At 39.5% G+C, this 24,332-nt stretch overlaps 1 protein-coding gene across 14 annotated transcripts in view; it reads right to left on the reverse strand.

The window, feature by feature from the left end:
- LOC143282703 (uncharacterized) overlaps positions 1 to 24,332 on the reverse strand; it is a 187,976-nt gene that overhangs the window by 9,351 nt on the left and 154,293 nt on the right. For 6 of the 14 annotated variants that reach the window (XM_076588382.1, XM_076588383.1, XM_076588394.1 and 3 more), the window contains 8 exons: positions 17,656 to 17,862; positions 14,394 to 14,596; positions 10,577 to 10,627; positions 5,671 to 6,038; positions 5,089 to 5,269; positions 3,787 to 3,891; positions 1,984 to 2,040; positions 119 to 1,206 (listed from right to left, as the gene is read on the reverse strand). In XM_076588382.1, the coding sequence (XP_076444497.1) occupies positions 119 to 1,206; positions 1,984 to 2,040; positions 3,787 to 3,891; positions 5,089 to 5,269; positions 5,671 to 6,038; positions 10,577 to 10,627; positions 14,394 to 14,596; positions 17,656 to 17,862 (2,260 nt within the window). Of the gene's footprint in view, positions 1 to 118; positions 1,207 to 1,983; positions 2,041 to 3,786; positions 3,892 to 5,088; positions 5,270 to 5,670; positions 6,039 to 10,576; positions 10,628 to 14,393; positions 14,597 to 17,655; positions 17,905 to 20,161; positions 20,300 to 24,332 lie in introns of all 14 variants that reach the window. The other 8 variants (XM_076588384.1, XM_076588390.1, XM_076588392.1 and 5 more) reach the window with 6 other exon arrangements.

Here is a 24,332-nt window from a genome sequence, read left to right on the forward strand (position 1 = left end):
AAAAAGCAGACGTGTAAAGGTGCCATGTCATGTGGTGACACAATACACAAAGAGAGAAGACGTTTCCACACAAGCAATACTGATACAACAAAAGATTTTTTTCTCTTTTAATCCTTACCTTGAATCTTCCAGTCCCTGGCTTTGCACAAGACGCGATGGACCGTGACCGTTAAACGAAACTTGGAGTGAGCCTGACGGGGCCGCCGAACGAAGGTCATCCGACCCAAAACTGACCCCACTGTCCTGTGCACCCCAGAAAGAGGCCGTGCTGCCTGCCATGAGGGCAGGGGTGGCAGAGGTCTCCATGGGTGTGGAGATCTCCATGGGTTCTGGCTGGACAGCAGGACTGACATCCTCTTCGTGACTAGGCGCCGACACAGCTATACTGGAGACGTCTTCGTTGCCGTTGGATGCTATATGTTTTCCCGACACCCAGCTGGGTGAGGAGTGGGAGGAGGAGGAGTCCTCGCTGGTGTCCACGTCCTTCTCCTCGCTCACGCTCATCACCTCCTTTTGGCTGGAATCGCTGGTGCCCATGTCCACCATACTGGTGGACATGACATCACTCACTGGAGCAACAGAAGAACCATCCCCATCACCCTGACCCCTCAGGCTGCTGTCCATGTGAGAAAGAGACGGGTCGCTCATGGAGTGCTCCTGGGAGGAACCCATAGATCGGAGCTTGGTCTTGCCCAACAGGTTCTGCAGCAAAGGGGACTTGAACCGGGGACCCCCGCCAGGCGAAGAACCGCCATCATCTTTTCCCTCCACCAGCTTCTGCAGCAAGGGAGACTTGAACTTGGACCTCTCCACCACCCCACTCTCTGCCTGTGGTGCTGGGGAACTGGGCACTGAGGAGACCTGGTCGGGTACAACCTCTGCTCCTTCCATTTTATCCTCTGGTGCTTTTCCTTGCTCTGTTGGTGCTGTCTGCTGGTCTGACGTGGTGACGGGGGAAGGAGCCGAGGCAGGTGAGTGGCTCTCTGCTTCCTTGCCAGCTGCATCCTGGCCATCAGAGTCGTCCTGGGATGGGGCAGAACCCAAGGGCTTTGTGCCCGTTTCCTGGCTGCCAAATTCAGCGGCAGCAGCAGCAGACTGAGCTGCCATGGCCTGCACAGTCTTGTTGTCCGGCTCAGTGGGAGAGGTGTCACTGGAGGCGGTGGAGTTGATGCTCCTGGCCGGGGAACTTGTCAGAGACTTGGAATCCTGTCATAAGTCACCATGAGGCATTTTACGTAAGGTTTACTCCCAAAACGGAGTACAGCTGCCTACATGGCACAGTAAAAATGGTCATGCACATAAAAGCACACTCATACATATGAGTGAACATGGGAGTTGCAGCCCATGAACGCAAAAGTAAGGTGAGTGATTTTCAACCACATCCGTGTTAATTCATTTAGAGACTATCCTTTTTGTTATTAATGATGCCCAATTATTATTCTCGATCCCCCCCCCCTCCCCCAATCCCCACAACCTCCCCCCTCTTCTCTAAATCCATCAAGAAAGCAGATAAAATTATGAAACTGTGAACTGGCATAATATCACTGCAATGCATTTCAAAGTAAGACACCAATTACTTCAAGAATAATGAATAATTTCAACCATGCAATGCACATTCGCAAGTTTGTCAGTATGTGTTCAAATACTTATCAAAGAAACTAAACACACCAAATTAAACTTGCATCATAAGGATAAGTAATAAATGTACAACCTGATTATTTCCTTTTACTCAAGCAAAACATTTTTTCTACCCCATTCAAACTCCTCTCTGTTACATCAAAAATTCTGCAAATCTAATTCATAGCACTCCAAAAAACCACCATTTCTCAACATCATGTCTGTCTCACACTCAAGTCAGCTCTGAAACGGCCCTTTAGCGGCCGGCTGGGCAATAAGCAACAAGCTTTGATTTCTCACTCAAGAACCATTCTCTGAAAACAGCAGGATAAAAAGAAAAGTCAGTTAACGTGATGACACACTGACCTTGGCACCCTCTGCAGGGCTGTCTGTCTTCACTCTCTTCATGATCATCTCCAGACGCTGCAACACGACACGCAAAGTCATCCATCACAGCTGCATGCTGCTGGCAACCAGTCATACGTTTTACATTTATAAAGAAAACCAATAAGCCTCTTTCTATTCCTGGTTTCATTCTTCACTTCTCACATTAACCTATCTGTGCTTCTGTAAATATTTGCATCCAGACACATGGTCAACTTATAAACTATGAATACTGTTTTCATCATAAATGCCTATCTTCAAAAAACATGAAATCTTCAAATTTGTGGTGAGATAAAAAAAAAACAAAAAACACACACACACAAAAAAAACCACACACGTACACAGAAATAAATTCTCTCTCTTCAAAAACATGAAATCTTCAACCATGTTTTCATGTAATGCAAAAAAAAGAATATTGAAAAGAATATCTCAATCAGATATAAATGCTCACAAACCACATGTATGACAGATTATGGAATATGTGGCTCAATACAACATTCCCGGTATATTGTGTGATAGTCAGTCATGTCCAACTATGACCATCAGAACAGCAAAGAAGGTAACTGCTGTCCCTACTATCTGGGCGAGACATAGTGACTATAGTGGAGAGTGTCTTGCCCAAGCTACATCCCCACTCGCTCAGCTAAGAGGGCAGGGATCAGGTTCGACATCGGTCATCGACGCATTTAATTTTGAAATGACCTATTGTTTTTCAAGTTGCCAGGTCACATGACTTATTGTTTTTATGACCAGTCGGTCAACCAAAGTAACCATCTCTCTCTCTCTTTAACGATCGCGATCACTTTGTCGTCTGCTCCTACAGGAAATGACTATAAACTGGTTTATTAAAATACGGATCCGTGACGAAACGAATCTTTATCGCTGCCTTATAAAGTTTGAAAAAGCCTGGGACGGGTGATATTTGACCTATTGATTTTCAAAATGACCTATTGATTTTATGTTCTTCCGGTCATATGACCTATTGTCTATTGAACCCAACCTGATCTCTGAGAGGGCTTTAGGACATTCAGCAATGGGCATGGTCCCTTAAGGCCAACTAGCCCCCAAGGCTTCAGCAATGAGAACCACTGCAGTCTTGCCTCTCAGTTCAAGAGTCATTGTCCTTCACAAATGACTGCAGTAAATGAATTCCCGTTTAAGTGAGGAAATCGTTGATCACACAGCTCTCACTTTGCTGCTGGTTCTCTCTCTCTCTCTCAAGATAAGATTTAGATTAGGTTTTACAGAATTAGCAGTCCATCATTACAGATACAGAACATGTAACGACAGTGATCTGACCTGTCCATTATGTAAAGAATCACAAGAAAATAAGATACACTTTGTTCTTTGCTGTCCAGCTTTAAGGAACATTCGAGAGGAGTTTATTCAGCCTAATTATTATAGTAAACCTATGTTGTTTAAGTTGAACTTATTGATGTCATCTACTTCCCCTGAAGTTGTTCACAAATTTTCACTATTTCTATACAAAGCTTTCAAATTCAGAGAAATGGCTACTTCGTGAAAATGCTGTATGTATTCTTTTGTTTGTTTGTTTTTTCTTTTATTGTTCTACACATTGAACTGTAATGCTGGTATATTTTTGTCTGACTGTGTTTATTGATGCTCACAGTGTCGTGATGTATTGTTTGTAAAATAATGTTCACATTCCCCTTCATAAGGGGCCTAGGCCTATACATGAATAAACCATCTTGAATCTTGAATCTCTCTCTCTCTCAGTTGGGCCCGGTTTATTAGTGTCCAGATAAACACACCACAGCCTCTCACCTTCTTTCTCTCCTGTCTTTCCTCCTCATCTCTCCGAGCCTTCTCCTGTCGCTCCAGCTCCAGGCGCTCTGCCTCCTCCTTTGCTTTTCTGTCCGCCTCCTCTTTCTGTCAGTCAAATCAACACTGCTTTGTTGTATGTTCCATACACACACAAGTTTGTTTTGGCCTTCTGAAAGCTAAATCATTTTTTCCTTATACACTGTAATGTATATTCCTTGAACACAGTATTCCATATACACAGAAGTTTGTTTTGGCCTTCTGAAAGCTAAATCATTGTTTCCTTATACACAGTAATGTTGTATATTCAATGAATACAGTATTCCACATAGACAGATGTTTGTTTTGGACTTCTGAAAGCTAAACTGATTTTTCCTTATACACTGTAATGTTGTATATTCCATAACACAGAAGTTGTTTTTTTTTCAATTCACTTTTTTCAATGTCAAGGTGAGAACTCTTTCATCAGATATTGATAGGAGTGCAATGTTTTGATGAGTAATAAGCATTTATTTAGCATCAGCCTAGAACTGATGACACTCTTCTGAGTTCATATGTGTCATGCAACACAACATGAAAAAAAACAAACCCCATATGATGACTTCCATAAAACATACACCAAAGTCTGTTATGGCTTTCTGAAAACAAAATTATTTTGTTCCTTTTATGTAATGATACAGCACCTTCTCCTCCTGCTGCTGTCTTATGAACAAATCAGCAATTTATTTATCTTTTGTTTGAACAAGGGGGGCATCAAATATGGGTGTTGATTCAGATAGGTTAGTGTTAAAGACAAAGATTATCCATAAATGCTTAGGTATTTTTTCAGATCCCAAATAAAAAATATTCAGGCATTCTGTATGAATTTATTATAAAAAAAACAACCAAAAAACGTACAATAATGGGGAAATTTGGTAAAAGGTGTGTTCACTCAACACACACATGCAAACATGCATGTACTCTCACTCATATATCACTGAGTTTGTTAGAAACAACAGAAACCGGTTTGGATTTTGGATGTTGTAATATGAATTGTGGTTTTCATCTGAGCCACCTTCCTAGCGTCTAAATGAACAAACATCATATTTGTAGTTCAGCTTTCAGTTTCAAGAAGGTGCCAAAGCATGCTGACTTATCCATATATGCCATAACAACATCTGCTTAAAAAAAAAAAAAATTCAAAAAGGAGCAGATCCCTCATCTTCACAGTACGCACATTATTTCCACACCAACATACAAGGACATTTTTTTGTTGGTTTGTTCCGAAAAGGTATACTCTGAAAATGATGCCAACAAAACTCTCACCGCCAGTCTCTCTTGCTCCAGCCTAGCCGCTTCTTCAGCTCTGCGTGCCTCTTCCGCCTCGATGGCTTTCTGTAGGCGCTCTTCCTCTGCCTTCGTCGCTTCCTCTGCCAGTCGTAAGGCCTCCTCATCCCGGCGTCGCTGTTCCTCCTCTTCCTGACGTCTTTTCTCCTCTTCTTGCCGTCTGTCAGTAGGAGGAGAAAGGATCGTTCGTTATGTGACAAATATGTTGTCAACATGTGATGAGAATATAAACCATGGAGGGCTTACACCTGTTAAATGTAACGATTATAACAAATGCAACAGGAAAATTAATACTACATGTCTCTCTCCAATGCATGTTTCTACCCTGAGACAGACCTATATTGTTTTTGTGTTTTTTTGTTTGTTTTTCCTTCAAGATTATTTCTTTCAATACTGAATAATCTGAACCAAAACTAACACAAACATAAAAGATGAAAACACAGAATTCTTTGACATGATTTTCTAAGAATTTAGAAATTTTTTGTTAAAAGACTTTTTTTGCTTAAATGAGCCGAGTCAAAAGAGCCAAAAGAAGAAAAAACTAAAAAAATGACCACTCACTCCAACTCTTCCTGACGCTTCCTCTCCTCCTCTGCCTCCTTCTCCGCCTTCTCCCTGGCCTGCCTGCGCTTCTCAGCCAGTTTGGCCTTGTATTCCTCTGCGCTGATGTCCGCCGATGGTTTCTCGGCGGGGGCAGTGGTGGGGGTGGAGCGTGTTTGAGGGACAGTGCTGCCTCCATCCTCATCTGCCCCCGGGCCTGGGGACACCACACGCACAGGGGTGCGGGTGGCGGAGGAGGTGCGGGTGGAGGGAGGTGTGGAGGTGGTGCCAGTGGTGGTGGGGGCGGCGGCTGCAGGTGGGGCTGACGACGGCTGTTGTGGGGTCTTGGCCGGCGTTTCCTTGGGGGTCTTCTCGCGGAAGGATGACTTCTGCGATCAATCAGAAATATCAGTTTGATCTTTGAGTGAGGCACTCACTGTGATGAATTATCCGGGTCTATGGTGCATCAAACTTCAGCATGGTCGTAAGAACACACATGAATCAAGATAGAACTAACTTTCTAATGTTTTAAAGATAAAACAAACTTTATAAAAGTTTCAAAATTAAAACTTTCTAATGTTTCAACATTCAACTAACTTCCTCAGACAGCATACACAAATACACTGAAAGAATCAACTGAAATATGGTCCAAAATCTTGCTCAACAATTGGACAAAAACAATCTGACTTGTCAGGAATACTTTTTAAAAATTGTTTTACTCTTCACTGGAACACACTGATACATTTTTTACACTTAATAAGATCATGCACTGGTTGCCAACAGCTAACATGACTAATTCTCTGTTAAACTACACCATCACAAATGATAAACATGTGTATCCTACTTTCTTGTATATCCACTGTGTGTAGAAAATGGACCTGCCTTTTCCCAATCATCCCATTTACTAATCAGTTAACCATGATTCAAATAAATCATGAATACTAACTGTGAATAATAATAATAAAATAAAATAAAAGTACACTGCCATAATCTGACCATCATTTCATTATGTTTGCGAGCAATGGGTCACTTGCAAGATGGCTTTCAACATCAACTTCGTTTTTCTTCTTCTTTGCTATGTTACAAATGGCAAAGGAAATGTGACGATGGCTTTCAACATTAACTTCATTTTTTTCCACTGCTTTTTTTACAAATAGCAAATGCAATGTGAATAAGATTTCAGTTTTTATTTTTAAAACACAGCAAACTGCAAATAAATAATAATTCAATGTGCATCACTCACACACACATGCAAACACGCACATATGCAGACATTTACACACGCACACACACACACGCACACACACACATTGCATCATTCACTCATAGTTAAAAAACATACAATGACATTCTTAATGAAAAACGATGATGATCATGTTGGTTAAATTCTAAAATAACAAAAAAAATGATTCGCTCTTACACCAGCTCATGTCAGCTTTTCCACAAAGATAAAAAGAAAAGAACAACAACAAAAAAAAACCCTCCAAAACAGTTTTTTAAAGTCGACTGATCATTTAGCAAAAAGATCTATAAATGAAACACGACAGAATCTAAAGTTTTGTTCCATTTTCACAAAGCAAACAGAACCAGAAAATGTCGGCTCGATACTGCTCCCCCAGACAGTGCGATACAGGAGCTGAGGGATCACGTTACACCAGGAATACACAAAAATGAGACAGCGAACTGAAACAGCCAGGCTCTGTGCACTGGTACCATGGAAGACGGCCCATACATATCATGCTGCGTATCAAAGGAATCCACCTACATAAACGTCAACTTTGATGATAAGAAGACAAGAAAAAAAAAAGAGAAAAAACAACAACAACCCACCAACAGTTAAACTATCAAATAACCTTCACTCTTACAAAGTCTGATTCAGCATAAATCTACAAAAGATAGCATCACAGGTGATTTGTAACAGCATTCAGCATAATAATATGTGTCACAAAGAGAGAGACAGGCAGATTATTAAATAATTAATATGTGTCATAAAGAGAGAGACAAGGCAGAGAGATAGAGAAAGAGACAGAACACACCAATTCCACATGACAGTTTAACTGATGTTGTTTATTATATATTCATTAATATGTGTCATAAAGAGAGAGACAGGCAGAGAGATAGAGAAAGAGACAGAACACACCAATTCCACATGACAGTTTAACTTATGGTGTTTTTTTCATTTGAGTCTTTGTTTTTTGTTCGTTTTTTGCTGTTATTTTTTAAAGGAAACCAAAAAGTTCAGTCCCTGTATAATCAGACTTAACCTTATCTGTTACAAAATTAGTACACAAACATTACAAAGATACAAAATAAGACGCACACCAATTACTTGTTATCTACAGCAAGATTCACTTATCGAATCAATATTACAAACTATTCCTCAGTTTAACATTAACTCTGTGCACTCCATAACATTTTGTGCTAGTGGTCAACAAGTGACCAAAAAATAAATGAATAAATAAACAAAATTACGTGATGTACTCCTTTCCTAGAAAAAGGAATGCCCACTTTTTGTTCATGTTTTTCACTCGAGACAAAAAAACAGGTAAAGAAAGGCAAGAAAACAAAATAAAATTAATCATCTGCAGAATCTGTTGTTTTTTGGTTTGTTTGCAACCATCAGCATCTGTTATGATATAGCTCTGCAACGCGTATCAGCATCCAGCTCAAAGTGAAAAGAAACGGGCTGACTGGGAACAAAACCGAAGTCTAACAGAAGAGGGCAAAACAATGGGATGAAATAACTCCACAGGGTGCTCAGCTTCTTTCACGCAACAAGGGCGGTGTCTGACTACAGCTGAAGTAAGGGGATAAGAACAGAAAAACAATCGAATGGCCATCGCTTGCTTTGACTGAAATCTGACATTTTATTTTATTTATTTATTTATTTTTTTTTTTGTACGCTTATGGTTGACTTCATCAAGTTTTTGCGCCTTATACATATTATTATTAGTAGTAGTAGTTCTTTTTTATGTATTTATCTTCTTCTTTTTTCTCAAGGCCTGACTAAGCTCGTTGGGTTACGTTGCTGGTCAGGCATCTGCTTGGCAGATGTGGTGTAGCATATATGGATTTGTCCAAACGCAGTGACGCCTCCTTGAGAAACTGAAACTGAAACTGACAGGTGCCAGGTGAAGTGGCTGAATGGTTGGTTGGAGTGCTGGACTCTCGCCCAAGTTTCCCGAGTCTGATCTTTGGTTTCAGCGTACCTGGTAGGTGGAGATTTTTCCGATTTTCCAGGTCAACATATCTGCAGCCCTTTCAGTGTCTGAACCCCTTTGTGCCTATACACATGCAGAAGATCAAATATGCACAGTAAAGATCCTGTACTCCATGTCAGCAGTTGGTAGGTTATGAAAGCAAGAACATACCCATCATGCAAACCCCTGAAAACAGAGTATGGCTGCCTATATGACAGGGTAAAAACAGATGCAAGATGTAAAAGCCCATCCATACATACGAGCGAACATGGGACTTGCAGCCCATGAATGCAGAAGAAGATTTAACTCAAGCACTGTACTTCCCTTGTGGATGAACTAGACAGTATGTGACTGCTCACTCAAATTTGCTTTTTTTTTTATCATAACAATGTTTATGGTTACACTGTTCTACAATTCGATTAAGTACTGTGCACATATCAAACTTTTCGCACAGACAAAAAAAAACAAACACTATCCGTCACAATGAGCAAGTCAATTGCTCAAACAGATTCATACAACTTACAAGCATCTTTCACTGTTCATACATATACAGCAAGAAACAGCAATAAGTGCAACAAAAAAAAAAAAAAAAAAAATCAAATACAATCAAGAAGCCTATATGTGCAATGTTTTACCGCCACCATGCTGACCTCATAAACCTAAAACAGAGGATACAAGCCTGCAAAGAAGGATGAAAGGGGTTTCTTTTCTTTCTTTTCTTTTCTTCCCAAACAACTTGCCAGTTACAGCATCTCTTGCGGCAACAGAGTTCAAGCTACCAACGTTACCAAATTAGTCCGACACATCAGTGTTTAACGAAGTACAGAAAAAGGAGGGGCAGGAAGGTCAGATCATACACGTTACCAGTACAGGACACAAAGTAATAAGTGTTCATGAATACAGTTATCACAACTGATTAGTACACAAAGATGAATAAACAGGCTGAGCAGCTGCTTAAAAGGTTGCTTCAATACGTCCTTTCATGGGCAACGGGGTGACAGTCATAGTTTTAATCCACCAGAACACTGTGAACATTTCTAAACATTTGCTGCTAATGCATTTTTCTTACACAGTATTTCAACCCATCAGAATTATGTGATCATTTCAAAATACTTAACACTATGCCATTATGTCAAGGGTGCTTTTTTGTGTTTTTTAACCCCTCAAAATAAAGAGCAACAAGGTCAGACTACTCTTCAGAACAGCTTTCAGTTCTTTCCTCTGAAAAGATCCAGTGGAACACATTCAGCAACATTCCCAATTTCTATTTTACTCTTCACTATTTGTATGAATGTCTGTCAGGTCTTTTCTTTAAAGTTTTTGCTGTTGTTAACACACAGACAGTATCTAATAGTTTTTCAGTACCCTGTCCCCCTATCCCCAAGGAAAAAAACAGAAAACAGGATTTACTGAAAAAGTAATTTGGCAAGAAGGAAAGTACCAACTTACATCATCCACCTATAAAAAACAACAACCACAGTTTCATCATAACAAATATTGTAAATAAATACAAGAAGAAAATAGCCATATAAAATCAAACACACCAATGAGAAAAATAAAATCAGTGAATACTCCCAACGGCTGAGCCCATGAATAAATCATAAAAAAAAGATAGCACATCAAGTCACATGTCAAAATAGTACACTGCATGCAAAGAGTATAAAGATACACGATGATTATAACAAAATCTGAAGGGCTACATGTGTCCAATACACCGACACACAAACCTGTGGGGACACAGCCAGATTTGAGGTGGAAAAAGCTTTTCGTGCTGACATCTGCAAACAGCCAATACACTGAACACTTCTAGACAACAGGGTGAGTGGTTTTTTGGTTGTGTGGGGTTTTTTTTAAGGATGGGGGGGAGGGAAGGCAGAGAGATACACAGAGTCCAGTCAGAAGAAACAACAAAATGCCAACAAATAGGTCCATAAAAACATTTTTGAATATAAGGATGTGGAGGGGTTGAGTGTGTCGATGAGGGGGGAATGGATGAGATGGGTGTACTACAGTATTTATCCAAAAGTATGGGGGTTTTGTTGTTGTTGTTTTCTGGGTGGCTGGGGTCAGTCCAAAAGTATGGGGGTTTTGTTGTTGTTGTTTTCTGGGTGGCTGGGGTCAGTGACAGTGTCCATTATGATAGAACTGGGCAATACGACCATCCATTCTGATATATATGTCACAATGATAATAATATCTTCTTATCCACATGACTAAAATGAGAAATCTATTCAGATTCTTTGCCTTATAACTGTGTTCTTACTCAGTTCCTGTTCATTGGCATATGCATGCTGGTGCGCATGTGAGAGAGAGAGAGAGAGAGAGAGAGAGAGAGAGAGTGCTGTGATCAGTGTTACCAGGCTTTATCTGCTTCTGTTCAGCCTACTGGTTAAAGAAATAGCTGCTAGTTTCCTTGTGTGTCTTTCTAAGTACCACCTCCTTTCAATTTCCATGACAACACTGTATCATAACTGTATCATAATCCATGAGAATAATGATGTCATCTCAGTCATATTCTCAAACACATAAATGAACTAACATTTAAGCATGCAGCAGTACTACGAAGACAAAGAAGAATTATGAATAGAGGAAAATATCAGAATGAAAAAGGAGACAAAGAAATGAAAGCATACACAGGTTTACAACCTGGTTCGTAACTGATCACTGATCCACAGATCAAAACAGGAATAATGTGTGCGCACGTGTGATTTTGCATGTGTGTGCATGTACTTGTGCTCAAGTTTGTGTGTACACAAATTTCAATAAATGCCTGTCAGCAGACTGATCTTCCTTTTGAGAAAAAAAAAAAAAAAAAAAAAAAAAAAAAAAATCCTTGCTGAGAATAGTCTTCATATGTACAATTTAACCAGCTTCCACTGGAAATGGTTCTGTGTTGTCTTGAAATGAATACCCAAACTGAACTTTTAAGGAAAACTGTTTCCTAACAACTTCAAAGAAATGTGACAAGCTTTTCCTGGCACTTCTTTGATGAGTAGGCAAAATGATGTCATGACTGGTAAGAAGCAGCAGAGCTGTTGGAACTGTAAAAGCTTAACCCCTCCACTGCTGCCGATGAGCAGGTTCATTAGAAAGGCTGATAAAACATTGAGTCAGATATATAACCCTTTCAGATCAGTGCTTTTAAAAAGGTACACAAAACTGCTTTCAAAAAGTAAACACAACTGTCTTCTTTTCTTAACAAAAAGCTGTAAAGTTTCATTGAAAAGGTCATCACAACTAAGTCCTGCACTTTGGATGGTACCGCAACTACACTTTGACTCACAACAAATCAGACAAAAAACAGTACAGCAGGAACTATACTGTTCAGATAAACAACAATATGCAAAAAGAACAGGTGGACAGGTAAAAATGGTTGCCACTATTTTCCAGGCATGCCAACTACAAAAAGTATCATTAAAAGAACATGAAAATTTATCATCAGTTGATCAGGGTCAGTAAAAGAGGGGCAATATCAATGATATCAATGCCATGGACCTTTTCAGCAGAAAACCAAACATTTTGTGTGGATCTATGCCATGGACCTTTTCAGCAGAAAACCAAACATTTTGTGTGGATCTATGCCATGGGCCTTTTCAGCAGAAAACCAAACATTCTGTGTGGATCTATGCCATGGACCTTTTCAGCAGAAAACCAAACATTCTGTGTGGATCTATGCCATGGACCTTTTCAGCAGAAAACCAAACATTCTGTGTGGATCTATGCCATGGACCTTTTTCAGTAGAAAACCAAACATTTTGTGTGGATCTATGCCATGGACCTTTTCAGCAGAAAACCAAACATTTTGTGTGGATCTATGCCATGGACCTTTTTCAGTAGAAAACCAAACATTTTGTGTGGATCTATGCCATGGACCTTTTCAGCAGAAAACCAAACATTCTGTAATCTCTATGTGGATTTATGCCATGGACCTTTTCAGCAGAAAACCAAACATTCTGTGTGGATCTATGCCATGGACCTTTCCAGCAGAAAACCAAACATTCTGTGTGGATCTATGGCATGGGCCTTTTCAGCAGAAAACCAAACATTCTGTGTGGATCTATGCCATGGACCTTTTTCAGTAGAAAACCAAACATTTTGTGTGGATCTATGCCATGGACCTTTTCAGCAGAAAACCAAACATTCTGCAATCTGTAGGTGGATCTATGCCATGGACCTTTTCAGCAGAAAACCAAACATTCTGTGTGGATCTATGCCATGGACCTTTCCAGCAGAAAACCAAACATTCTGTGTGGATCTATGGCATGAGCCTTTTCAGCAGAAAACCAAACATTCTGTGTGGATCTATGCCATGGACCTTTTCAGCAGAAAACCAAACATTCTGTGTGGATCTATGGCATGAGCCTTTTCAGCAGAAAACCAAACATTCTGTGTGGATCTATGCCATGGACCTTTTCAGCAGAAAACCAAACATTCTGTGTGGATCTATGGCATGAGCCTTTTCAGCAGAAAACCAAACATTCTGTGTGGATCTATGCCATGGACCTTTTCAGCAGAAAACCAAACATTCTGTGTGGATCTATGCCATGGACCTTTTCAGCAGAAAACCAAACATTCTGTGTGGATCTATGGCATGGGCCTTTTCAGCAGAAAACCAAACATTCTGTAATCTCTATGTGGATTTTATGCCATGGGCCTTTTCAGCAGATATTTAAACATTTTAAATGATATTCCATGGGATACTTTAGTAGAAACCCATTTTTATGCAGACCTACTAAGTAAAAATGGAAAGGGGGATGGGGGTGGGAGCTGTGAGATGTGGAGTTGGCGGAGACGGTAGTGTGCTAAAACATGGAAAACAGGCATGCCTGACGTTCTACCTGTGACCACAAGAACAGGGCAGTCATGGGAGTCCAACATGCTGACCAAGACACAGAGGGTTCCCACCACATGGCTACCAAAGCATGCCTGACTCAGCATTCACCAAAAGGACTTACTTTTCGCCTTATCCTAATTATCAATCTGGCCTGAAGCGCAAGATGCAACAAAAGTCACACACTGGGTTTTACTGGTCTGCTATCGTGGGCTACTTTGCCATCTATTCACACTCAACATTGTTCAGTTTACTAGCAATCAAAACCTTTAGTTCAGACCATATGTACAAAACTGCATTATTATCATTTCTTGCTCTTCTTACTTCATTTAAAAAAAATCAATATAATGAAGAACTTAACTGTTCATTTGTTGCCTTCAACTTTTGAAATGCACATCAGTGGTACAACACCAAGAAGAAAAAAACAGAAAGAAAGCAGCAGAAATTTCCTGACGTGATTAACATAATCAAAACTTCATCACTTAATCCATTCCCTGTGGAACATTTGAAAGTAAGGAACCACACATTCAACCAATGACTCTAAACTTTTCCTTCAAACAAGTTGCAGAAATGCTGAAGAAACCCAAACTTGACCATCAGGGTGTTAACCAACAGGTCGTTAAGCTCAACTCTAATGCTGAAGAAAAGCGCAGCAGCAAAGCCATTGACAACAAACAACACAAACAACAGTCCTTCGACCCCTGCACACTCACCCTGGCCACGGTTTCCCTTCGAGGGGTGGTGGACGACGCTGGCTCCTTCTTATCCCCCATGACGGAGGCGATCTGTCTCGGCGTGGACAGTCTGTCCAACGTCCTACGGCTCATCTTCACGCCGTTTTTATCCCCTGCCTTCTTTTCCTCCTTCTCATCTGCTCGGCGGGCTGAGGCAGCGGAGCCTCTGGGTCGGGATCGCTCTGGATAGGAATGAGCTAGACAGGTGAGCTGGGTTAGTTCCCGCTTAAAATGGACATGTCACCGAGGTGTGCTTTCGTGTATCTATACCTGTTTGTGACTTGCTGTTTGCTCTAGCTACATGGGTCATGCTCTGCTGTCGAGATCTGTATCGCCCATCCTTCCCTTCACCAACCCTCACCTGTTCATCTCTCTCTCTCTCATTCCCCACCCCACCCCCCATCCCCCAGCCAGCCCTCAAAAAGCTCTTCTTAGTGACAAATGTTATGTAAATAATGATAATAATCAATTAATTACAACCTTACCTTGCTTCAATCAAGACAACTGGGGGCAGGTGACTCAAAGAAAATGAAACCAAGTACAGGTATCAGGCAGGTCAAATTACTTTTTAATTAGTTTCACAACAACCAATCACTCAACACTGAGCAGATTATCTGATGGTAATTTTGTTTTCCTTTTCCTTTCTTTTTTTCTTTTGTTTTAATCCTTTCCTTGGAATAGATGGTAGGAGTTTTAAATAACATTTATAAACTCCTTTCACGATGCCTGATGTGTTATATAGAGGTGGGATTAAAATCACCCAACAGAAACAGAGACAGCAAGTTTTCTTTACTTATCTATGTGCCATAAATCCTCTAAAACACAAAAGCAGATTCCAATACTGATTAGCATGAAACATTTACAACAGCTTAATAATACAGCAAGCAACTCAAGTTTTAAAGAAATCTTCAAACTAGAAACGATAGTGCAGTCTTGAACAGCAAATGAAATCACTATCAAATGAAAAGTAACTGTTAAGCATGTCCATGTTGTAACTAGAATTTAAAAGCGTACAGCAAACATTAGGTATTATGCCAAAGTACACATAACACTGCCAATTATGTATCAAAAATCCTTTCTTATGATAAGAAAACCGTGATGATCATGACAGATGAACAGCAGTAGATCTGCTGGACCTGTAACCTGTAATGACTGCTGCTGCTGAATATGCTGACCAACGAAGGTGGTTGTCTCAATGTGATAAAACTGAGCTTACAGGTCAGGATGTCAGTCATCACTCTTTACCTGAACTTCTGACTGCATTGCTTTTGTTCAGCAAAATCAATTACACAATTTAAAAGTACAGAAAAAGCAGAAGTGGCACTTTAGAATAATGACAAGCATTTCACTAAGGTTCAGCAATGAAGGGGTTAAACAAGATATCCTCACACTTTTCGTTTCTGGAAAAGGATCCCAAAACATATAATTACTATCAGCATAAAATAGAGAAGTTTTATTTTTCTTCAAGTATTCCAAGTTCCCTGGTGTACATTTTACAAGTGACATGCCCCATGGGGATATAAACACCCACCTGTCAGCAAAGCTACTGATGAAACTAGAAATACTACAATCTACTGAACAATTACTAAATGAAAACTGATTACTTTGATTAATACTCACACTTTTCTATGTTTTAGTAAATAAAACACAATACATATACAAGTATATTGTGTAATGGGAACACTACATACATAAACAAATACACTGATGTATGGAACACAAGAAGAAAAAAAAGACAGTTCACGCAAGATGAAAGTCGAAATTTAAAAATAAAAATTAAAAAAAAGGAAAGAAAAAGAGTTATTCATATAATATCAACACACTTTCAAGACATCAGAGTTGTGAAAAAAAACAAACCCAGCTATGATTAAATATTGGTTACAGTGTTGTAGACACATTATAAACTGGAGTGCAAAGACTGCAGTTGGTGACAGAAAATCCACATCACTCTGAGAGAGCAAATGGCACACATACATATTAACCCCTTGAGTGCCTTAGTGTACATACATATATATATATATATATATATATATAAAAGTATTTATTACATACATGCCTAGTGACATCATCGATGAAATCACCAAAAGAAGGGATATAACTCTGAAATGCTGAAAATTTACACACTGATCTGGACTGGTATGTCTCCAAATAATTTTCTCAGTTTTTGGCTGATTGTTCTGGATATTGTTTCATGACTTTCTACAGTTTTTTTGTTTGTTCTTAGTTGTTGGGTTTTTGTTTTTGTTTTGTTTTTTTGTTGTTTTTGCTGGCACTCAAGGGGTTAATTCTAGAACACAGCACTTGTTACCCATCAGCCATGACTGACCCCTATTTCATGGCAATCTTGTGATGAAAGCAATATATCAGAGTGGTCTGACTGAGAGCAGCTTAAAACTGATTACTCTGGACGGGAAAGGAGAGCCTGCATAATGGGAAACAAATACAAAATGTACGTAGACAAGTGTGTGATGATTTCCGCTTTCTGGTGTTGATAATGGGACAGTCAAGAGTCTACTTCATTTACCTCCACAGTTTGTTCCTGAGGTCTGTCTTCCTTCATTAGTCAATTCACCAAACATGTGACTCATTTCAACAGAGGTTTTTTGTCTTCTTTTTTTTTGTCTTTTTTTTTCTGGAATTATCATACACCCAGCTCATGTTAGCATTCAACATTTCATAACAGCAGCACTGCAAGCATGATCATCAATGAGTACACTTCCATGTGCATCAAACATACCTGTACTGTCCAGTATATCTGAAGAATGGGAAAAGATACATGCATGTAGTCTGGGTATATAGATACATGTATGAACTCTTCTTCTCTCTATCAACCTTTAACAAAAGGTCATGACACAGAAAGAAATCCTGAATCCATCAGATGTGCTGTACATCCCGGTGTTCCTAACAACCAGAACAAGTTGTCAGGAAAAGAGGACAAAATCCCATGTGCATGACGCAGAGGGGGAAACGTGTGCTTGTACTGCACTGTATTACACCACACTCCTGTATGAAATTCTGGCTGCTCTCCAAGAGGGTGAGTGTGTAGCTACAGTCTGAAACCTTCCTGGGGACTGATAACTACAAGAGAAGGTGTATGACAATAAAAAGAGATGTGTCTGCTTCTGACCAGCTCCCTGAGGAGTCAGGAAGTAAAGGAAGGGCATTAGACTAGGGGATGGGAGTGGAAGGGGTGGGGTGGGTGTGGGGTGTGGAGGGGCCATGCGTCCTGACAGCATACTACCTCGGGCCAGCCGGTCAGTGCTCTTGCTGCGCGGCGATGACCTGGGCGGCTCCAGGGTCACGAAGCTGGGCATGGACGTCCCAACGGAGGCGGGGCGGGGCTTGCGGGGAGCCTTGTCCCGCAGCTTCACACCACCAGGCGAGGACAACGAAGAGATGTTCAGGGTCACCACGCTCTTGGGCCGGGTGGGCAGCGGGGCGGACGGGGCTAGAACAGATCTACGGCGTTCGGGTATCGCGTTGAGGGCTACTGGCAGGCAGCCAACCCAGCAAGAGGAGGCAACCCAACGGGGCGGGGGTGAGGGATGGAGGGACAGAAAATAACGGAGGTGCATGTCAGCACAAAGGTCCAAGCTGCATCAGGAGAGAGTGGTAGGGGAAAATGGGTAAGGGTGACTGAGGTGTGTTTTTCCTTTCTTTCTTTCTTTTTTTTCTCCAAAGAAGGACTGACAGAAAACGCAGGATAACCATCTCTGTATATGTTAACAGGAAGCAGGAAGAATTGTACATGCACATACAAGCTACATGCAAACATAGGGACTATATATAAAGCACACATGAAGACACAGGAATGACACACAGCAGAGGAAAAAACAACAACAACAAAACGTAGAGTAGAGCATACCACCTGTTACACAGCACACAACAAGAGACACATCACATACAGCAAACAACTGCTTTATCAACAACAGATAAAGATTGTGATGCCCAAACCTCTAGGTGTCAAATAGGACTATACTCTCAGTCTAGTTTAAAACACAAGCAAAAATCTTGTAGGAAGACAAATCATTAATCAAACTCGACTGAACGACTTGTGTTTACCAATTGAAAAACAAAAACAAAAAACCCCAAGAAATCCCAGTAAAACTACAACTAACAGCATAAAGGCTGTGTTTTCCTTTCTGAAGTGAAATGTTATTTTTCCTTTCTGAAATGCTGTTTCAAACTTTGATTTGTTGGAGTTCTTCATATTGTGTTGTTATTGTTGTGTCACACATTTGCAGATGGTCATTATACATATTCAGTTTTCCTCTATATACAGGCCATGTTTTCCCTTCTGAAATGTTATCCAAATGCTTTTTACTTGTTCAATTTCTTCCCATGCTAACATTGTTGTGTTAAACAGCTGAGGGTGTCGGTAATGCATTAAAATGACTTTTTTTTCCACAAACGTGCTCTCTATTTTCTTCAATCTGTTATTCTACCATCACTTTCATGAGCTTTTCTTTTAAAACCAAGCACCGTGGTTTTTGCTACGTGCACTACCATGCCGCATACAGTGATAATTCGTTGTTGTTGTTTTGAGATATTTTTCCATTACTTTTTTTTTTTTTCGCAAACCGTCTTCATTTTCATGCAACTGTGTTTGATGTTCTTTTCCTTCTAATCTTTAGTAGAACAATTTGTGATTGAGAAATGCTGTGGGGAAGCCTGGTATCAAACAGCGTTCTATCAATTTGATTGCTTACCATCATTCTTTTTATTACTATTACTACCATAATTATTGTTACTAATATTGCATTGAAAGCAAGGTGCAGAGACAACAGCAACAACAACAAAAAAGCACAGGTCTGGCTCAAAGGACTAGCAAACACGACACCAACAAAACACCAACACAACATCACAACACCAACAAAACACCACAACACCAACATACTTTTCAACAAACCTAACTTCCATTTCCATCAACAGAAGTGGCAAGCATTCAGTTTCTCCGAAAATATGTAAAAATGGATACGGATTGGACTGTTGTATGAAAGATAATGTCATCTTATCTTATTTAGTGAAAGAATTCTTAAAAACCAAAAAAACCCAACAGAAATGTACTGGCTGTTATCATTTTCTCTTTTAAACTTTTTTTTCATGTATATTAAATCCTTTTTCTCCATCTTCTTTTCAACAGGAAATCTGTATTTGGACAAAAAATTCTGACACTTCTGTCAATGAAAATATGGCACATACAAACTGCATCCATGCATCTATTAATGCACAGTACTGCTTTATCTATATTAATCACAGGAATAAAGAATACCTTGTTAAGAAATATAAAACAACATGGATAAGCAAAATAAATACAAATACACCTCAAAATGTTAAACCAAATATTGCTGCAAAGCAAATGTTTTAAGCATTGTTTTTTTCCCCCCAATTGAAATATACCATGGGATGTCACCCATTGATAACATATTGTTAGTCTCCTTGGCTGGTTGTGAATCAAAAAGAAAGGATGTTGAACAAATGATTAGTACTGACAGCCAGCAGTCTGTTAATTCCAGGCAAAACAATCTGATTACCCTTCGGCGAAACCAAAAGTTTTAAACTCATCAATAAAGCTTAATTATCACAAGCATACCACAACATCATAAACACACAAAACTAACAAAAGATCAAAGGTTAAAGGATTACTTGTTAAAAAAAAAAACAAAAAAGCAGAACTTGCCAATCAGGCAGTCCACTCACTCTGGACATGACAACCAACCAATGTCACAAGCTGTCCAAATGCTTACCAAGCAACGAATCGGGTCGGTTGGTGACATTAAGCATTCCCGAGGAAGAAAAGTCTGAGTTTCGTTTGTGATAAAGCACACTGGTAGAAGCCGAGAGATGCTTGGTAGTGGTGGGCACAACGCCATGAGGTGGTGGCCCTATACAGCCAGACAAGGGGAGAGAAAAAAGGTAACCATGCCACATGATGCAAAATGCACAAGAAATGCAAGAAAAAGACAAAACAAAAACAAAAGAAGCAACCATGCTCTCTACTCAACAACAGCAGTGACAGCATCAAAACATGGGGAAAATATTCCAGGGATTCAGCCGGAACATCACTGTCCGATGGCAACCTCAACTTATAACGCCTATTCCTCTTTTTTTCCCCATTTTCTTCTTGTCCAAGAAAGGAACATAAACCTAAACTGATCATAATCAGAATTATCAGAATCATCAAGAGTGATATGGATTCACTCTGCATAGTGAGGGCTACCCACTCAAAAAGTGATTAAGTCACAATCTTTCAGCAATGATGTTTGAAATTCATGTTGATGATGATATGGGTATTAATATAGCACCTATCTTTAGCCAAGACCAGTCACCAAACACAATAATCATGTCATCTTCCCAAACAAAAGTCAGGGCTCACAGTTATCTTCAAAACTTTCAAATGGCTTGTTCTCATGGTCACAACAACCCACATGAAATTCCTAAAATCATCCAAAATGAAATCAATAAAATGGTTTCACTTCGACTTTTGCAGAACAGCGCTGGATCTTTCTGGTCCAGTAAGCCATGAAAGCAAAAGCTAAATAATACTTTTGCCAAACAAACTAGAATCAAATATCTTGCCTTTCAGTATACTTTTCTTATCATTTCCTTGGTTCATTTTGATCACTCTGAGATTCCCTTCTCTATGCAGCTTGACGACAGTCAATCATCACATTACATAAACTGTGATCTGTGCTGGACAGTGATGTATCTGCTGTTCCCAAATTATTTGCAAACATATGTACCATACAGAAAAAAAAACAAAAAACACAGCCGTTCACCAATCCTTACCAAACAGAAACTTCCACTGCATCAGAAACACACATCGTTATGTCCTGGGTTATTTTAGATAGAAAACTGGAGAAAACAATGACTCAGGACATGAAGCTGTTATGCACACTGCTCCGTAACAAAACAATGACACCAAACAACAAGCTGCTGTGAACACTGCTCCTTGACAAAACAAATAAAAAATATATAAAAAAACAAAACAAAACAAACAAACCACAAATGATGACAAGGGACAACACTGCTCCTTGACCAAACAGACATAAATAACGAAACAACAACAGAAACAGATAAAACTGAAAAGCTAGGATCTTTAAAAGCAGCAAAATATCAGTTTACCTGAGCTGCCCCATGAATTCTCTTCAATGTTTTAAGTGTTTTCTGAAGTTCAGTTCAGATTCTTGAGTGTTTCTATGTGATGTTCTGTGCTCAATATGCTTCATTTCTATCCAACTTCTTGATTAAAAAAAAAAAAAAAAAAAAAGTGCTGAGGTAAACACACTGACCATTGAAAGCAACTTCACACTGCTCCAGTGGCTGAGGATCACAACAGGCTAAAACTGACAAACTACATTGAGAACAGGCACTCCAACTTCCAGATTTCGACATCAAACAACACACAAATTTCTCTCTGATCCGGGAGGAAACAGATTTCTCCGCTCCAGAAGAAAAGAGAACTATAGTAACACGAACCCTAATTGTGAAGTGGTTAGCATCACTGACTGATGGCGGAGATACTATAGAGTTTAAACCCTGTCAGAGACCAATCACTGAGGGATATTTCAGGCCCTGATTCTGATTGGCTCCTATCTGGATGTGAGTGTGCCACAGACTTTATGGGAAGATGAAAACCACAGTCTGAAATCCTTCACTTCACAGACGCCTCTGGTGTTAATACTGTGATAGAACAAATAATCTGGGTGTGTATGGCCTTTGGTGCTGATACGACAGCAGAACAAGTTTAGCTGTGTACGGTCTCTGGTGTTGGTTCTATGATAGAACAAAATTTAGCTGTTTGGCCTCTGGTGCCGATACTGAGACAGAACAAATTTAGCTGTGTATGGCCTCTAGTGCCCATACTGTGACAGAACAAATTTAGCTGTGTATGGCCTCAAGAGCCGATACTATAACAGAAGAGATATGGCTGTGCATGACCTCTGGTGTCAATACTATGACAGAACAAACTGAGCTGTGTTTGGCCTCTAGTGCCAAAACTGTTGACATAAAAAAAATAGCTGTGTATGGCCTCTGCCAATACTATGACAGAACAAACTGAGCTGTGTATGGCCTCTAGTGCCAATACTGTTGACATAAAAAAAATAGCTGTGTATGGCCTCTGCCAATACTATGACAGAATAAATGTAGCTATGTATGGCCTCTGGTGTCAAAACTGTGACAGAGCCAATTTAGCTGTGTATGGCCTCTAGTGCAGATACTGTGACAGAACAGATTTAGCTGTGTATGGCCCCTGGTGTCAATACTGTGACAGAGCCAATTTAGCTGTGTATGGTCTCTAGTGCAGATACTGTGACAAAATAAATTCAGCTGTGTATATAAAAGTAATATGATACCTCTGAGACAGCATAAAACTGATGGGGCAGCCAGAGCAAAACAACTGCTAACTACTCAAAGCAAACAGTGCACTGAAACTCTAGTAGTAACAGTAAAATGAAAGTTTCAGAATCTCCAGTGCTGAAGCCAACATATAACAATGAAAGGGGGTGGGGAACTTTGTTGAAAAAAAAAAAAAAACAAAAAAAAACCCAAATCAGAAAAACACTAAAAGCAAAAAGAGTCACCATACCACCTGTCATTAAAAAAAAAAATCTCTTTAATTCAGTCTTGAAAATTCTTATAATTTCTCCCCCCACCATCAATGAATAAAAAGAAAGAAAAAAATCCTAGAGGTCAAAATGTGAGTATTTTTGTTGATTTATTTTTGTCCTACAGGGCAGGGGTTCTATAGTATATTGCACATATTGCTGTGTTATAAGCATACAGGAGTTTATTCATACTAAAAACATTTAACTTTGTATACATTTGCAATGTTATCAAGTAACTGAAGGTAATTCCAATAAAAAAAAAAAAAAGACACAACTTACAAGGCTGACTGGAACATCACACTCAACAGAAACGAATAACACTTTGGACACATTACTGTTGGGGTAGCATAGTTCACATGTATACAGCTAAGTGGGCGCATGCGTATGCGAGCACACACACACACTCTCTCTCTCTCTCTCTCTCTCTCTTTCTCTGTGACCACAAGACATGAAAAGTTACAAACCAAAAACATTATACATAAAGCACATAGTAAATACACATGCAACATCATTATTTTAGATGCAGTCACAAAATTCAATGCAGACATAATAATACAACAGAATTATTCTATGGCAGGCATGCATGGCCATTCACAAGGCAGTGGTCTCTTAGAACAATGCATCATCATGTCATCTGATGATAAACACCCATCATGCTGAAAGTGAACAGCTCCTGAACCATTTTGTGACCGAATACATTTCCTTTTTTTTTCTTTCTTTCTTTCTTTTTTTCTTATTTCTCTTTTTGAAGAATGGTTTTGGACTGTACTTCTGCCAGATAGAAGTAAGACTGTGAAGAACTGGATCATTTCCACATGTTGTTTTTATCAAGTCATCCCAGACTGTTTCAAATCCTGCATTCCGCTGAGGCTTTCTAAAGTATTTTTTGTGAACTGAACGCTCGGGTCAAAAAAGGTTGATGGAAATATCGCAAATATCTTCTGACTTTCAAAACAAAAAGTCTGCATGCTGCGAGTGAAAGATGTGGAAAGTTCCAGACCCACACAACAAAAAGACATTAACAATAATCAGAAACAAATTTCAAATACCTCAGTCTGTTAAATCAGAAAAGACAATGAAAGTGCTTGGTTAAAAGTCCTGGAATTATGTGTAAGATTCAGCCTTTTTTCTTTCTTCTTTTTCTTTTTTAAGAAGCAAACCCTAAGGTGAAAAGAAAGAAAATTATGAAATGTTTTTATCCAAAACTGATAATTTTGAAAAGTTTGAGCTCTTTTTATAAATCTACTAAAAAGACTGATTTTCATTTTGTTGTCTTTCAGCATGACAAGATTTTATTATAGTTTACTGA

Source organism: Babylonia areolata, chromosome 6 (assembly GCF_041734735.1).
Source record: "Babylonia areolata isolate BAREFJ2019XMU chromosome 6, ASM4173473v1, whole genome shotgun sequence".
In the NCBI taxonomy this organism is placed as follows: Eukaryota; Metazoa; Mollusca; class Gastropoda; order Neogastropoda; family Buccinidae; genus Babylonia; species Babylonia areolata.